General features: G+C 42.3%; 1 protein-coding gene across 1 annotated transcript; it reads right to left on the reverse strand.

Moving 5' to 3' along the window:
• Positions 1-303: 303 nt before the first annotated feature.
• On the reverse strand, positions 304-12,181 carry mrvi1 (murine retrovirus integration site 1 homolog). The gene is made up of 20 exons (XM_061277188.1): positions 11,974-12,181; positions 9,393-9,599; positions 8,326-8,432; positions 8,061-8,122; positions 7,669-7,842; positions 7,358-7,389; positions 7,222-7,263; positions 6,671-7,072; positions 6,501-6,579; positions 6,189-6,306; positions 6,074-6,104; positions 5,253-5,393; positions 4,680-4,811; positions 3,880-4,033; positions 3,705-3,754; positions 3,491-3,625; positions 3,035-3,099; positions 2,110-2,235; positions 1,790-1,918; positions 304-1,669 (listed from the first exon to the last, which is right to left on the reverse strand). The coding sequence occupies exons 2-20, from the start codon at positions 9,462-9,464 to the stop codon at positions 1,513-1,515; spliced, it is 2,208 nt and encodes a 735-aa protein (XP_061133172.1). The 5' UTR covers positions 9,465-9,599; positions 11,974-12,181; the 3' UTR covers positions 304-1,512.
• Positions 12,182-17,147: the final 4,966 nt, after the last annotated feature.

Raw genomic sequence — 17,147 nt, forward strand, 5'->3', positions numbered from 1 at the left:
TCGCCCGAGTTTGCTTATTAGGTCACTATTTACAGTATAAATGAACTCCACCTTTTTCCTCCCCTCTCATCTTATATTCCCCGACAGTCGTCAGTTTTGTATTGTTTGTGACATGAATTCATCAAGTGACCCTGCCATTCTACAGAATGTTATCTGTCACATGATTTCATGGCCTGCAAGCACAATAACATCCTGCAGCCCCAGCTGCTTGCCTGCTTATTCCTCAAACAATACACCATGTGTGAGCTGGAAGCAGTCTCTTCACATCATAAGTCCCTTACGCAACAAGAAAGGACGGTGTAATTGATCGAATTGGTAAACCTTTATTTCAAGGTGAAGTGTCAGAGCAAGTCCCCGCAGAGTTGGCAACACACGTAGGCACACGTGTAAAGACAATCAAAAATAAACAGTGTGCAACATTTTTTTAGTGCCCTGAAGACACAATTCAAAATGGCACAAATGACTAATTGGTTGCAAAAGGTATTGCACGCTGGAAATTACAGTGGAACATGCAAAGTCTCATACAATTCCTTCCTGAATTACTTCTAATTTCACATCTTTTGTTGAAGGCATCACAAAACCTTCATTCGTATTAGCAACTTTTATGAAATACTGATTGATGTGCGGACTGAGACCACTACAGAAGATGATTTTTTTTCTTTTCTTTTAGGCAAATTAGATGATAATATCCAGGCTCAAACCTATGAAACTGTATAAAGGTCTCTCTATATTTTATCCAAATGATAATATTTGGCAAAATGTCAAAATCTGAGGAAAAATGCTATGTTTGTAAAGTCAAGTGTCTGGAAGTCTTTTGCCATCACCGAGCCCCGGGCTTTTAGTTTGACACCTGTGACTTTGCAGTTCCACTGTATCTGAAAATGTGTTTTGAATTAAAAATCTTGATATAAATAATTACCACAAAACATATCATCTCTCTAAGTATCAGCTGATACTCCAAAAAATCTATTGGACCAGAAACATACATGGTACTTTATATCAGAAGTGCCATATTTCAGAGGTCCCCAACCACCGGGCAATGTACCGGTACCGGTCCGTGGGTCATTTGGTACCGGGCCACACAGAAAAAAAAATACATATTTTTATCGACGATCAATTAATTCAGGTCAAGACGCTCGTCCCGGTCACGTAACATGTTTCCCCAGTCGAGCCGGCAGAGCTACGCAGCAGATACTTAATGGAGAGTTTTGTGTTTTCCCTTATAAATTTATTATTTCTTCATATAAATATACAAAGGCTGGTCCGTGAAAATATTGTCTGACGTGTAACTGGTCCGTGGCGCAAAAAAGGTTGGGAACCGCTGCCATATTTAATATTCAGATGTACCATAATTGTATTTGGTCCCTAAGTAGAAGTGAACAAGTAGTAACTGTAACAAACTTTATACATAAGGCTTCTGTAAAAATTCTGTTGTGAAATAAATTGAGTGGGACAGAAGGGTGTCAGTGAAAAAAATGATTTGGTTCCACCCTGAATGAAGTGCTCGTGTTCTTATGTGTCATCACGCTTGTTGTAGTAGCCAGAGAAGAATGTAAAAATGCTGATAATCAGACACATCACCAGAAAAACCATCAGTGACAGAAGCCGCTTGCTCCATGAAATCTTCGGGCAAATGCGACTAAGAAGAACCAAGACCTCCTCCATCCTCCTGTGGAGAAGAATAAAAAAGCCAACTCACCTGCATGAGCTTTATATTGTGATTGATTGTGTCTCTTCAATGTGTTTGTGAACCTTTTTAAAAACAATATAATTGTACTGTGTGTCATACCGGCTTGCTTTGATTTTCTTTCCGCTTTCTTCATCTCTTATCTTTGATTCCAGCAACTTGTCTGCAGCTTCATCCTCTTCACGCTTTTCCTCCTGGATTACTTTGTTTTGCTTCAGTCCTTCTTGGTAGCTTCAGTGAATATATTATACAGTCTTATTCATCAGTAAGTTCAAACAACACAATGTTACCGAAGAAAAAGTCATCACATGTGCAGTATGATATGTCGCAATACATTAACTTCAACTTTAATGTGATGATCGGCCATAACGGCTGTGTTTATCTATCGCAGAAAGTGCATGTGCAAAGAGAGAAGGTCTCACCCTTTATTGTACGCCACTTCCTCAATCTTTGCCTTGAGCTCTGCCCTGATTTCTGCTCTCATCTCCTCCAAGTTGACGGCCGGCTTGGCAGGCTCCGCTTCCTGCTTCTCCGTCACACTCTTTCCACTGCATTGTTTTGCATAGGAAAGCACAGTTAGCACATCACGGCAATCATTTTGAGAGTGCGTCCATCACAACATCAACCTGATGAACTGAAACAGCGGCAGTGCAAAAACAAAAAAAAAATTGAAAATACCAAGGGCATAGAAAGCTAAATTGTATGTGTTTGGTGTTTTTATATCACTCATCCTGTCCAACCATGCGCTTAAAACTCCCCTGTAAGATGCCATAGAAATAAGGCAGACACAAAGAAATGCGAAAAATTCTATTGATGAATTGGCAATATGTGTCGCAATAATTTTTTGGGGTTCCACAAACTCAACAGTATTTATACAGAATTAAAAAATAAATAAACTGCCTTTAGGATACACAAACTAAAGATGCTAAATCAATCACTGCAATTGATTTATCACATTGTGCATGCTAAACTCCAAGTAAATTAGGCCACAGAAGTAGCGAGATGTTTGTTATTGCTCCACTCTGGCTATTGGCAACACTCAACTCTCTCCGTGACCAGGATACGACTGCAGCACTGAGTCTGGACTTGGTCAAAAACTCCTGTTTAGATTATGAGCCTGGAGAGCACTTCAGTGACATTGAATGATATTCTTCCATACATTTCCCCATTTCTCAAGCTTCTAACACATCCTCTAGGTCGCACAAACAAGATAAAAGTTCCCACTGCCACATAAAATGCTTTTTCAGGCGTTTTTGGGCCATTGTTTGGAAGACGGCTCGTGACCTCGGGAATCAACCGGTCTTGTGTGCACGTCCAAGTGTGTGTGTGTGGGTTAACAAAACCTACCACTCTGTTGTCGCCTGTTGTGTCGATTCTTGTGAGGAGTTTCCTTTCACATCACCGGCTTCACTCTGCCAGGACGGGAGTGGTCATAAAATTATTAAAACATCCTGTACGCTGAAGTCGACACACTTTCGCATGATTTCTAGATGGCCGATGGAAATTGTCAAAATAGACATCTACGTTTAAACCAGGGTTTTCTTTTCCAGTGGGAGAACCCATAAAAAGTTATAAAATAGACTGAAATACAAAATTAATAACTGTTGTTTTGCATTCATGGCCTTAAAAATGTGTCTGTCGGATTTTGTCTCACATTGGTGAATTTACCCATCCTTTCTTTGTAGAATTATTTCCCCAACAAACTGACAAGCATAAAAAGCAAGGTTTTTACGTCCTTCCTGGCAAAAACAATCGTTGTGTGAATCCAAGTTGCTGGAGGTCAGGAAAGGACATTAGACTCACCAAGGCAGGAAGAGCCGCAGCAGGCGTGGAAGCTGTTGGCGCATTGGGGGCGGCAGTGGGAGGCATCTGACCCGGAATGTTCAGGAGATTAAACTTGGGCACCACGGCAACACTCACTCTACGTCTGGGCAGCGCCTAAGCGAAAGAGGACATCGTTGTTAATGTTATGTACAAAAAAAAAGTTTGAGATTATTGGGTTGGGATTGTTGTGCACCTTTCCGAGAGTGAGCGACATGGATCTTGAAGCACGAGAAACGCCATCATCTGAATGGAAAAGATATTCAGTGTTACATTTGGAAGCACTATTACGACTGCATTTTAGATTTTTGTCGGAATAAAACATAGACTATCAAAGTGACCAATTTTGCCTGATACTTGTTTTGTCTCACCTCCAGTTTCTACGGAGCCTCCATAGCAGCGATTAGAGTTCTGGTTGGCGAGCTTTTTAAATTCCGTCAGTTCGGCGTGGTCTTTCTCATATGTCCTCTTGAGGTTTTCAACGTATTGCATCATGACCTCTGTGGCTTTGCTCATGCGTTTCTCCTGTGGCCAAATTAGGAAAAACTTTCAGACTGAATGTCAGTTTGTGTCAATTCTGTAGTGTCGACGTGAAAGCTGCATAATAAAGTCGAGTTACTGTGCATGTTTTTGGAACACCAAATTTGCTAAGACGCGTTGGTGTATTAATGTGTCAAAGATCTAACCCAATAGCTTTTTTGTTTCTTCAGTAACTGACACTGGAATTTCGAGGGAAAATAAATGACTTGGCTGATAAAGTCTCATTGAGATTCCCATGAAGAAATGAGCAGCTGTACAACAGCACAGGAAATAAATTCACTTTGAAGTTTACGCTCATAAATAGCAACAGTAAATGTTTGCTTTGGCCGTACTCATGTCTGCCATGTCCAATTCAATCCTTCACCATGAAACATACTATAACCATTCCCAAAAGCACATTTCTTAAAAAGGAAGTGACGGACACGTCTATAAACATTTTGCCTTTTCAAAGCTACGACTATAAATTTAAAATGATTTATTATTTGGAATGCAGTTTGTGGTCATGAAGACACATGATTGTGTCTCAATCTTCTGAGCATTCCTATTTTTCGTAAAGATAGATTTTTTTTGTAATGTTTTAGTTGTAAGGTACCTAAGGGTGTACAGCAGACAAAGGTTCATGCGATTGTACCTGTCGAACAGCTCCAACTATCTCGGATCTGCTCGAGAGGCGAGTGGCCAGCCGATGGAGCACTGCCAGCGTCTCTATGAGCCTCTGGTAGGCCTCACGCTGCTCCAGGTTCTGCCACTGTGGGGCAGTCATCTGAAAGTTTCCAACAAAAAAAAGAAATCACAATCTTCTTTTAAGAAAACAGTGCAGAGTACAAATGTGACTAAAATACTCTGTTCTGAAGTAGAATTACAAAAACTAAAAAATATGGTTTGAGTAGAAGTACTGATTCAACTCTGGTAATAAATCAAGTAAAAAGTAGAGATTTTGAAAGTCAACTCAAAATGTTTCTTTCCAATATGTTGCATGCGGCCCCACATTAGTCGAAACACGAGATTCTGATTAATATTGCGTTTGTGGAAAGTGAATAAAGCAGCTGAATCCACTCAAAGTCAAAAGGAAAATGAATACTGAATAAAATTACAGAAAAACCAACTTTTTTTTCACCCGCAACTGACGTCACCAAGAACAACACGATTCCTAACCTGACTTATATTAACAGTGTCCAGGGAGCACTTTTTTAAAAGTACTAACCTTCAGTGCAACTTTGAATTCTTCGAGTTCCTTTTGTGTATCTTCCTCAGTCAAGTTCCTCTCCCTCTCTGCCTGTTTGAGGCGGGTCTCCAGGGTGTAGTTGTCATTACGAAAGGCCAATGACAGCTGGACAAACGCATTCTGGTGGAAGGAAGTGACAACAATTAACTTCATATTCCACATAAAAAGCACAGAACAAAGGAAGTCTCTAATGGTAAAGGGAACGTTGAGTGTTATTGTTTACTGTCTGCATTAAATGTGACTGTTAACATGCGAGGGACCCGCTGTGACCTTTCACCTTACACTGTGAATCCATCAAAGCTAGGCTGCACATTTTCCAACACACTACAGAGGAAACACATGACCTCCGACTTTTCTGATGCACACACAGCCCAGCGGGACCAACCGCACGGACTGATGCCCGAACCAGACGTCACTCATGTTTTGCATCTTGGCCACAGGAAATCACCTCGAGTCTCTTTTGGGGGATTGTGACCACAAAATCACTTTCCTGTTGTGACTGTAATTAACTACCATGGTAACAAAACAGGGTTTTGTAAGCTGTAGGATGCATCTGGAATATGTATTGGGAAAATCTGAACTGCTTCATCCTCATGGGGGTTGCGGGCATACTGGAGCCTATGCCAGCAGTCTTTTGGGCGGCAGGCAGGGTCGCCATCCAATTGCAGGGCATGTACAGACAAACAACCATTTGCACTAAGGCTCACACCTACGGACAATTTAGAGTGCTCAATTGGCCTACCGTGCAGGAAAAAAACTCTTCAAGTAAATTGTGTTGCAAACCTGGAAAGATTACAAACCTCAACTTCTTTTTCTGTGAGTGGAGGTGGACTGGAATGAAATCAAAACAAACAGGTGGTTAGACAAGATGTGCAGCAAAAAAAAGTTGATTAGCTGTTGCTTTGAGACACACACCAGCCGGGAAGGCCCCGATGAAGTTTGAGTTTTCTCAGCATGATGTCGGAGATGTTTGGCATGGCGTCCGACTTGGTCTCCTCGCTGCTTGGTGAGGAATTTGAAGAAGAAGCCGTCCCTGGAAACCCATTTGAGCATATATCTTTGAAATCCAGCTTAAGGTGAACTCATACACTCTTTGTTTCATCGTCATCATCAACATCATAATCATCATGATCCTATTTTCCCAGAGATTCAGGAAGTGCACACCCTCGGCAACATTCTGTTCTGAAAGCACATTTCGGTCTTGCGCGGATAAACAAAGAGAGTCACCTTTTTCCTGTTCAGCAGCTTCACTCAAATCCGGTAACTTGGAGCCGACTATGGTTTGGTTACGCATCAGCTTGTGGTCCTGTACATGCATCAGACGAACACACCAACTGAATACATTTCATGGTAAATGAGCTCAAATGGTACATGAAATCGCAAGAGCAATGTTTTACCTCTCTGAATTTGGACAGTTTGGGTGCAGGGAGCTCTCTGAGCACCGAGGATTTCAAAATGCCATCCCGGGTTTTGTCCGAGCTTGCGTCTTCTGCTCCATTTCTGGAGTTAATACCCCCGATGGCATCCCAGGAAACAGCCCTCATTAGTGGTGGGAAAGCACCAATGGTCTTAATTTCAGCAGTACAGGGGGCCTGTTGCGTTGGGGGTCGAGGGACGGGCTTGGCGACCCCTGTGGCCGGGGCCTGGTTGGAATTTCGTCCTCCGTCGTCACTTTTATTGGCTCCCGGGGGACTTTTGGCTTCACAGTTTTCCTTTGGAATGGCAAAACGGGGCGTTAGGGTCCCAGAAGACACTTTCCTCTTCTCTGTGGGCTTCCAGTCCACAGCTAGTCTGTTGCCCTGAGGGAGCCCATGACATTTAAGTTAATTCAAGGACCACTCTATTTCAACGCTGAGTACAAAAAAAATATTGCGACCACGTCTGATTTATATCTCAAAGCATCACTGCGTTTGGTTTGAGCAATTTGGTAAATAAAAGAAAAGCTGACCTCCACATCCCTTTGTCCCCTCACTGACGCAACGTCCAGATGCTGCAGGAGAGGGCGACACAGACAATGACATGTATGAGTTGACCTACTTTCCAATACGAAGAGAGAACGAGAGGAAAATAATATGTATGTTTACCTGGCTGATCGACTGTGGACTGCAAGTCACCTCTGGGGAACCCACAAATGGACCAAGAGAAATAAAAATAAAAAAAGGTGAATAACAGCAATGCCACATAATTATTTAGCAATTTTGTCTTAAAGATTTCCTGTATTAACTAAATCTTGAAAAGAGTTTAATGGAAAATAATCGAGTGTTTATTGCATAACAAAATACCCATTTAAGGTACCTAACAGTGCATTCAATTTTACTTTGGATTCGATGAGAACGGAATTCCAGAGAGAATGGTAGTATTTGGTAGCCGTACTTTGACCAATGATGTGTGTCACCTGTGGTCGAGTCAGAAAGGCTGCTGGTAGAACGGCGGCCCCGTCGCATCAGGAAGCGGTCGCTGACCTTTTTGGCTTGTTCCAGCAGCTCCAGATTCTTCTGGCGATCTTCCTCTGAGAGCTGCAACTCCGGCAGCTTGTCCTTCACCAGGTCGATCACATGACCTGTGCTGTCTAAGAAAACCACGTATACACTTCAGTCCTGAAGTATCTGTAGCCAATATTTCTGGTTACGTGTATCGAAATCAAAAAATAAACAATTGCTCTACTTAGACAGCATGCGTCCGTCCATCTATCTGTACGTCCGTCCGTCTGTCCACAATCTGTACATCCATCCGTCTGTCCGTCCATCCATCCATCCATCCATACATACATGTGTGTGTTTTATCTACCGACTGTGGTGATGGATCCTGTAGAAAAGTTTCTTGCCAGACGAGCTCTTGGGCTGTGTGGCCTACAATATCAGACACAAATTACCATGGACTCTTGGATAGATGCTGTTATCAAACCAATACATTCATCCGGACTACATTTCAGACTGGTTGCTAGTCAGTCACGAGGCACATTACAGAGACAGTCACACTTTCCCGCTCACATTGGCATTGTAACTGACCAGGCGGCGCAATACAAATGGAACCATACTTTGACTGCGCTCACCTAGCGTGCTCCAGAGGACGTCCATCTTGCTGGACAACGGAGGCCTGTTGTGGGTAGATGATAGTGGGGCCAGTCATGACAGCAGCTCTGCTCTCAGCAGGTGCACACTGTGCAAACAAACACCACAAAGGCAACATGTGATCATTATGAGGAAGTCATTCAGTGTTGTATTAAATACACATGCAGTATCTATCTGTAAATGCTCAAATGCATTGAATAAAGGGGGCTATGGAGGAACATTACCATTGCAATGGCAAAAATGAATCACTTTGGGAATTCGGGAGCGCAGTGAAAGCTAAAATAAGTGACGATTATACTTGTTGATATCTTGCATTAATAAATCTGTGAAAAGAATTGCGTGAGTGAGAAAATTATGCTGGTTGTCCCTAATCTCTGCAGCGTGAGACCCGACATGTTTCAGCTTTTCTTCATTTTAGTAAAGCTCATAAATATTCAGTTTCATGGATACCAGCATAAAATGAATAAAGTAATCCATTCTTACATTTTGGATTTGAATGCAAGTAAAGGATCGCCAAAAGACGGTGTATTACTAGTACCTAGTATAGTTATTGGTTGAGTTAAATCTAATCAAATCCTATAAACCTGATGTTTATACTGTACAATGGCGATAGTGATAGCATAGCATCATTAAATGTTGGCTGCCCAACATCTCAGGGAGGAAATTTAGGTTTGTGTATTTAGAAGCAATAATAGTTTCTTGTCCTGTTGGAATGTGGTGCATTCCACACCCTTCTCCAAGGTATTGCAGAAAATAATTCTTTTTGAGGTATGATGGCAATAAACAAGACACACGCAGGCTCAAGCATTCCTGCCTCCATCACTTCTAAAGAGAATGCTAGGATTTTATCCACATTCCTCAAGGCATTCCTCAATGCTTTAAATGTCTTAAAAGTATACCTTGTTTGGAGGAGGAAGCCTGGAGTGGTAACGCTGACAGTGATTCCTCACCACGGCCAATTTGATTACACACGAGAAGCTTTTATGGACTCACATGCTTTGGCCTAATATGTGCTTCTTCGTAGGAAGACACTATGCTTTGTACTCACCGTACTGGGCGAGCTTGAAGAACTGTCCAAATCCTCGAAGGAGTCCTCTTCTTCCTCAGGCACCGAGGGCATGGCAGGGGGTAGACACCGCCGGGAGCGGGTGAGAGGGAAAAAAAAGGGGCCCTCAGCAGTGGAATTCTTGCTGGACTCCTTGGTATTGTTGTGAGGGACAGATGACTGAAGAAAGTCCTTTGCCTCTTCCTCGACCTGAATAAAAGTAGAAAATAGCAGTCACCGAAAAAATATCCGCACCTCTTGTTGTGGCAATCCACAAAACAAAGCAGTATACATGTGGGATCCTAATGATCACCTCATCATATCACAACTATTTGTTTACTATAATTTTTGTGGCTATAGTTTTGAAAAATTGCGACAAGGTATTGCGGACCGCACATACAAAGTTGTCCGATGAACTCACTGTACAAATTCTTTAGCAATACAATGATGCAGTGATTATGCAATAATCCACATTAAATAAATAACAGCATTATTGTGAGCATTGCATTGATTCGTCAGTGTGACAAATGATGATACAATATCACCTCTTTATAACGATGTCCTTAAATTGCCCAAGTGCGACAGTGATTAAAATTGATTCGACTCGAATAAACCTGCGAATGAACAGACCTAAGGCTAAACCAAAATGAACACAGTGTACTCTTGTAAACATTGAACTCATCAGGCGCCAGTGGAGTTGCTGCCTTCTGAAAAAAATAAAGTAATAATACGTAAAGTGTATTTGGGTCCTTGAAATTGAATGAATTATTATTATTATTACTTATATGGTAAGAAAAGTCCAAAGTTATTCCTATTAGCATTCTTAACTGTTGGGGTGAGAAAATTGGAGAGTCTCTGAGACAACTGACTCTCGCAGGCTGGCTGTGGCGACGAGTCTCCGAGGGACATTGTAAAATAAACACAGGGGCTTTTACATACACAATATAATAAGAACATCCTGAGTGGGAATCACACATTCAGCAACAGAGTTACATAACTCCAGCTGTGTTGTCTTTATTTGTGGGTGGTGGTAGTGGTAAAATTAATACAGTAAATAAAATTGACAGAAACACAAGAGTATATTGGGTATAAGGACATCCTGTGATACTGTATTCATTTATAATAGCATTGATTTTAAAGTAAGAACTAATTGGGTTATTTTGCTCCCGGGCTAGTCTATTTTTAATCCATCGCGATGAATACAGATGGCGAGTGGTAAACACGCATTTTATAATCTGCAATCATGGCTGGAATCTAAACAAGTCAATCGAAAGGAATGGACATGCCATGCACATCTTACGTTATCACGAAATGTCATTTTTTGATAGATGTTAATGAAAAATGTTGGTACAGTCCAACCACGGTAGAGTTAGCACAGAAACATACACGTTGATTGTCCATTTGAAATCTCAAGCAGTTATTTGAGCTCCAAATGTAGATTGTTTCTTGATGATAAAAAGTAGTATGATCATACAAATGTAAATGATCTGATTTGTAAGTATATCCTTTCAAGTTGACTATCTTTGAACTCTCTTCCCTGTTTTGAAGCAAATATATGCAAATCACCACAGCCCACTGCATTGGTACAGGAACATTTGCATAAGGTGCTGTCTGCCTTTGCCCCACAAAACGTGTCTCTGTCAAATGGAAAGTATATCAATACTATAACAATAGTATTTAAATAAACAAACCATTAATAAATAACCATATATAAAATCATGTTTCTTTCAGACACACTTGACAAATGTTCAGTCAGCTTCACCGCATAAGCCGTCAGCTAAACCAAATGGGAAGTATCAAGAAGTATACCTTCAATCCAGACTAATTTGCTTAAAAAGATGGTACTGTCTTGGACAAAACCAGGTACTACACATAAACAAAAATAATATTCTTCTTCACGTCAGCAAATAATATTCTTTCTCCTCCCCTGCCCAACACAGCGGAAAAATGACAGGGAGAAATGAAGGATGAAAGTCCTGCACAAAATTATTTTACAACGTAAACATGCAGCATTGTAGATTTCCGCCAACTCTGCATGAGGCTTTGCACTGCAGACGTGACCATGAGACAGAAATAAATAAGCGCTTTGATTATTTCCTGTGGGACACAGGGACTGACACACATTTCTGTGCACACACAGTCCAAATGCAGTATTTGTTTTCTCATGGTATCATTTTAGCCACAGTGCTTTTAACAAGCAAAGGACAGAGACGTGGAGACTGTCACCTTTCTTCCCCTCATAGGCACGTTACATAAGACAGACCCCTCCTGTCACATTTGTGTAAAACGTGGCTGAGCTGAGTCAAGCGTGGGGCCCACAGAGGAAGTGCTCAGCTCGAGAACCTCATGCGACATAACGGGCCAAAAAAGTCAGAGCCATTGATCAAAGATGGACAATTAATATCTCTGCTGAATTTCAGATGCATCACAAGATCAACAGTCATTTGCATGAAAACAGTTTCAAGTTCAAGTAAGATCCTCTAAAAGACACAGCGTGCCACTCATCCTGCACACATCTCAAACATGAGACCCCCCACGACAGAAGCCCCCCATCTGAACCTGTCCAGCCAAATTGGAGCGCTACCTGTGTCCACCTCCAGTTCCCAGCGGACCTCCCGTCTCAGGCGACTTCCCACCGACTGTCACTGCACGCTGCCTTTTCTCAGAAAAGGTCTCCAGCCTCTTGGTCTCCGCTTCCTTCTCCCATCCCCTCGCTTCCCTGTCTTTTTTCAGCAGCAGCCTCTCTTTGACTCCTGGGAGCTTTGACCATTTAAGGAGAGAGCTGTATGCCTCTTTGAGCTACTTCAGACTGTGTGTGTGTGTGCGTGCATGTGCGTGTGTGTGTGTGTGTGTGTGTATGTGGTGGTAAAGTTAGTGAGTGATTTGGTTCTCTGCCCGCTCAGGGGAAACCACATTTCTTTTAGTTTTTTTAGTTTTTAGTTTATTGTTTAGCACATATTATTATATCAATAACTGTGCAAGGAGGGAGACGAAGCCTAGGGCTTGTAAAGAGCTCCACTCCTTCTAACCCCCAATTCCAACCCTTAATGCTGAGTGCCAAGCAGGGAGGCAATGGGTCCCATTTTTACAGTCTTTGGTATGACCCGGCTTTTGCTAACTTAGAAGAATTGGTCATGCGTAATAAATAGCTTTTTTTCTAAAACCGTTTTTTTTTTTATGCTGATCACGCAGTCATCACACGGAGCACAATTGATGGTCAATGCAATTTGCAAGAGCAATCTAATTGAACGCTGTTTCTGTCCATGAACAAGTTTGGAAACAAATTGATTTTAAGGAACGCATTCTTATGAAAGCTGCTCATTACAAACCTTACCTTATTGCATCTCTCTTGTTCTGTGTCACCTGTGGAAGCCAAAAAGATAGAATTGATTTGCATTTAAAGGGAAATAACATGCAATGCAAATGCGACAGGACAACAGAGGGAAAGACAGTGTGCCATAAAATGGACTGGAAAGAAATCGAGCGTCCCATCCAGGCAGGTGTTGGCAGGGGCGAAGTTAAGCTGCCAAGTCGAACTGCTCTAACTCCGTCACCTTCATCACTAGGGGCAACGACAACCTGGCAACCAAGTCCAGAGACATGACTGAGTCATCCGCTCGGGTTGCTAGCACTGGCTCTGGCCAGTATCTGACCCCGGCTGAAGTTCCGCGCCACTTTATGAAGCTTTATGGTTGTCACATAATACAATTAATGCTCTCCATTGCTTTTCTCAAAACAGGATCTGTCTGTTCTGGATATGTGTAATGGACAGTAAGCCACCATTCACATCAAACTCCTAGTGCAGGTGGGGAAGGCCAGGGAAAGTTAAAATGGAGGGCTGTACTGAAACGTAACATTCACAAAAAATACATTTGAAGCACTATTACGATGGTGCAGCCAACATACCATTCATGGGAAGCTGCGGAGCCTCACTGACGTCTGGGATTACATGAGGCGGAGGCGGGGGACTCGCAACTGGGTCTTCATGTGGTGTAACACGCTCAGTTAAGTGGTCTGGATCACCTGACAGCTCGGGACAAGACTGCCTCCGAAAAGTGCAAAGAGAACATTTGATTAATCTTAACACGTTATAATGCTTTCCAAATAAGATGCTGAGGGGAAAAAAGGTGGAAAAGTACATTTGTTGCTTTCTTGTTTGTATTTTCGAGACAAAATTTGCAAATCGAAATGAAACCAAACACTGCAACAATAGCATGATATGAAGGCGAATAAATTATGTTGCTGTTATGGTGTACCATTGTGTGTAAGGTTGCACAATGTACAGTTAAATAAAAGTACTGCAATACCTTGTTATCAATATGTATACGATATTTTGTCTAAATCTATATCTGTGGAGACTGCTTTCAATTAAGGGGCATCAATCAAATCCATTTAGTCTTTGCTACTCTTTACACAATGTTATTTCTCTCCCCTGAAACCAACCTGTTTATTTTTTTCCACGATCTGAGCTTCAAGCGAGTTCAGTTGCAAATCCGTGTCGGCTGTCCGTCCCACTGCGGCCTCCACCCTCTGAGTGATGCTCTCCATCCTCACCCTCACTTGGCTCACCCTCTTCTCGCTCTCCTTCACAAGCTTGGCCGACTCCAATGCCCTGTTGAGCATGGCCTCCATTCTTCTGAGGGCCGACAGCAGCGCGTCTGCCGTCACCCCAAGTTGGACTTGTCGCCGCTGTGAGGCTGCTCCACCTGGGCTGTGAACAGGTTCTGTGGCCACCGACGCATCCCTCCGCTCCGTCACGCGTTTGCCCTCAGCTCCGTGTGTGTCCTGGCTCTCGGTGTTGGTTTCCTTGTGTACGAGAACAACTCTGCTGCTGCTTTTTTGCTCGCCTACACTCTTAAGAGAAGCTTGCAGGTGGGAGACCTGCTCCCTCATATCAGTGATAGTCTGCTCCGCTTGATGGAGCCGAGCTTTCTCGGCGAGCTCTCTGAAGGTCTTGCTTTCGCCAGTGCGGGGCTTTGCTCCCTCGACGCTAAGCGCTTTCCACCACTTGACGATGGCCACTTTCTTGGACTGTGGTACCGACTTCCCGGTCTGGTTTGGTTTTTGCTCCTTCTCGCAAGTTTTCCACTGCTCGTCCACCTTCACCCCTTTATCCTCCCACACAGACTTCTGGAGCTCGAGGTCCTGCAGCCTGAAACCACCAGCACAGCTTTATAAACATCTCCTTCACACGCTGTTATGTCTTTAGTCACCAAAGGGGCACTAAAACTGCACTTAGCCTCAATACTGTCTTGCATACAGAGGATGGTAAAGCCTGTGTGTTGCGTAATGAGGTGCCCATAAATTTTCTGTCAAAAGCAGACATTTTATTAGCAGGAGGAAGCTGCTCAGAGTAGATTTTAACATCAACCAAAAGCGCTCTGTTACCATAAGAGGGAAAAAAGGAAGGCAAAAAGTCACATACACATTGACAAGCCGCTGCTTGATGCTTGCCTGTTGCTGCTGGTGCTGAGGAAAAGGCTTTTCCTGGGTTTCAAATGAGGAAGAGACCTATGTCAGAGAAACAATATAGATTAATGGGCTTTTGTGTTTAATCGCTGTCTCTTGACAGATTTGAACCCACCCTTTCTGGGTACTTGTTGCGCCAAAGATGAGCTTTTTCTGCAGATTTGATCTTATGGATGATGCTCTGAATGTCCTCACATTCTGTATGGAGAGGAGGAAGGCTTCTTTCGTCCACAGCTCGGCGATTCTGCCGGCGAAAGGAACGAAGCACGGCCACGCGTCACTGACTTGATTCAGAAAAAGATGATGAGGATTTTTAATAGTACCTGCTGCAGGTCTTGCATTTCACTTTGCAGGGAGCGGCGGTTTGGAGGCTCTCGGCCGTATAGTGATTGAGAACTGATGCAGAATCTGTCATACCTATCCGGTGAAAATAAACAGCAGTTAGGCAAAGTGGATATAAAGTTTTTTCTCTTTCTGTACTCTAACATGGAGCTGAGCTGTAAAATTCTCAAGTCAAAATTCTCATGTATGATTCATGAATGGACCAATAAATGTCTTTGCAGAAATACCTGGACAGAACTTGATGTGAATGTTCATGTAACCTAGTCAGCTCGGCCTGCACGCCCTGTGACATGACACCATGAAAAATAATTATTCCCATATAATATTCATGCTGATAACCGTATTGAAACAAACCTCAATGATGTTATGATTCTCCGCATGAGAACTCTTCATCTTATCCATGAGAATGTCTTTCTATACAGGAGATGTGGAAAAGATGCCAAAGGTCAATTTGAAATGAAATAAAACAAAATGGTTTTAAGGGGTCAATGAACCAACCTTGGTCATTTCTCTGTCTTTCATAGTCAGCATGAGCAAAGTTTCTTGAAGTTCAGCCTGTCAATATTTGAATGCTCAACAAAACAAAAGTAGAGGACAGAAACTGGTGTTTGACTGTTACGATCCTACCGTCAAGTCAGCATTGACTTTGCGGAGTTTGTTCAAGCCTTCTTCCGAACATGTCTTTTCAAAGGAGAGTCTTTCATTCTGCGACCGATTTTAAAGGAGACACGCAAATTAAAACAGTTCCCAAATGTCGGACAGTACATCCATATAATATCTAAAAGACAATAGAAAGTACGGTGGAAGTAAAGTGACTTTTGGGACATCTTGGAATACCTGTGAAATGAGTGTAAACCATGAAAAAAGATATTTTGCATTACCTTGTCTTCAAGCCTCCTGATGTGAACTTTCAGGTATTCAACCTCATTGCTCTGCAATTGGCCCAAAAGTCTTAATTTACTTTCTTTTATTCTATTCGTAGCTTCCTGCTTAATATGTCAAGTGTATGAGATACCAGCTTGGTGCAATTGGCTTGCGTACGGCTGGCTCTTTCCTGAGCTTCTTTAAAGGCTCTTCGGGTCTCCTCCAGTTCCTCTGTTACGGATCGTGCTCGAACTGCTGACCGCTGGGAACTACTCATGCCAAAATAAAGAAAGACATCCATCGCCACCATAAATCTCCCAAGAAATCTCATAATGCAAGTGATAAGCTCACACTTGGGTCATTCATAAAAAAAGATTTTAATATTCTCAAATGAAATATTTTACCTGGCCAGCTTTGCTCTCAGCTCAGTGATCTCCAAGGTGAGCTGCAGGTTGACATCTTCACACTGAGCCACCGTCCTCAGCAAGCTGCTGTTCTGCTCGCTCAGCTTGCGGTGGGCTTGCTTCAGTTCGGACACTGTTGCCGACAGCTCTTTTGCGTCACTTCAACCAAATGAGTAGTTTAGTTAGTAAATTAAGACAACATTATATGAAGAGAGGCAGAAACTAACCAGTCATATTGTTGGCTGTCGGCTGGAGCAGCCTTTGAAGGAGTAGTTGAAAATTCCAGACCTGAAAGAGTATTTAGTAAAATCAATTTTCTCTGATCAATATAATTTTAAAATTAATAATAAGAGTAGCTTACCATTTATGGGCAGTACTGAAGCATCTGGGTAAGGTGCATCATCACCACTGTCCACGTCAGCACTAAACAACAGGGAGAATAACAAGTTCCAAAAACAGTTCTAGTTTCTGCAAAAAATAACAACACACACTTAACTTATCAACGCAATGATACAACGCAAACAAAATTGTATTTTAACAAATTGACTGATGTTAACGGTTATGCTTGAGTCCATGTGCTTCTTCAAAAATATTCAGCAATGGTGGGCCAGCTAGGTTTTTCTCTGCAGGCCGAAACATTACCAGAAGCCCTGAGCTACATTTCCAACCTTAAATTTAA

The sequence above is a fragment of the Syngnathus typhle genome, linkage group LG4 (genome assembly GCF_033458585.1).
Source record: "Syngnathus typhle isolate RoL2023-S1 ecotype Sweden linkage group LG4, RoL_Styp_1.0, whole genome shotgun sequence".
Lineage (NCBI taxonomy): Eukaryota > Metazoa > Chordata > Actinopteri > Syngnathiformes > Syngnathidae > Syngnathus > Syngnathus typhle.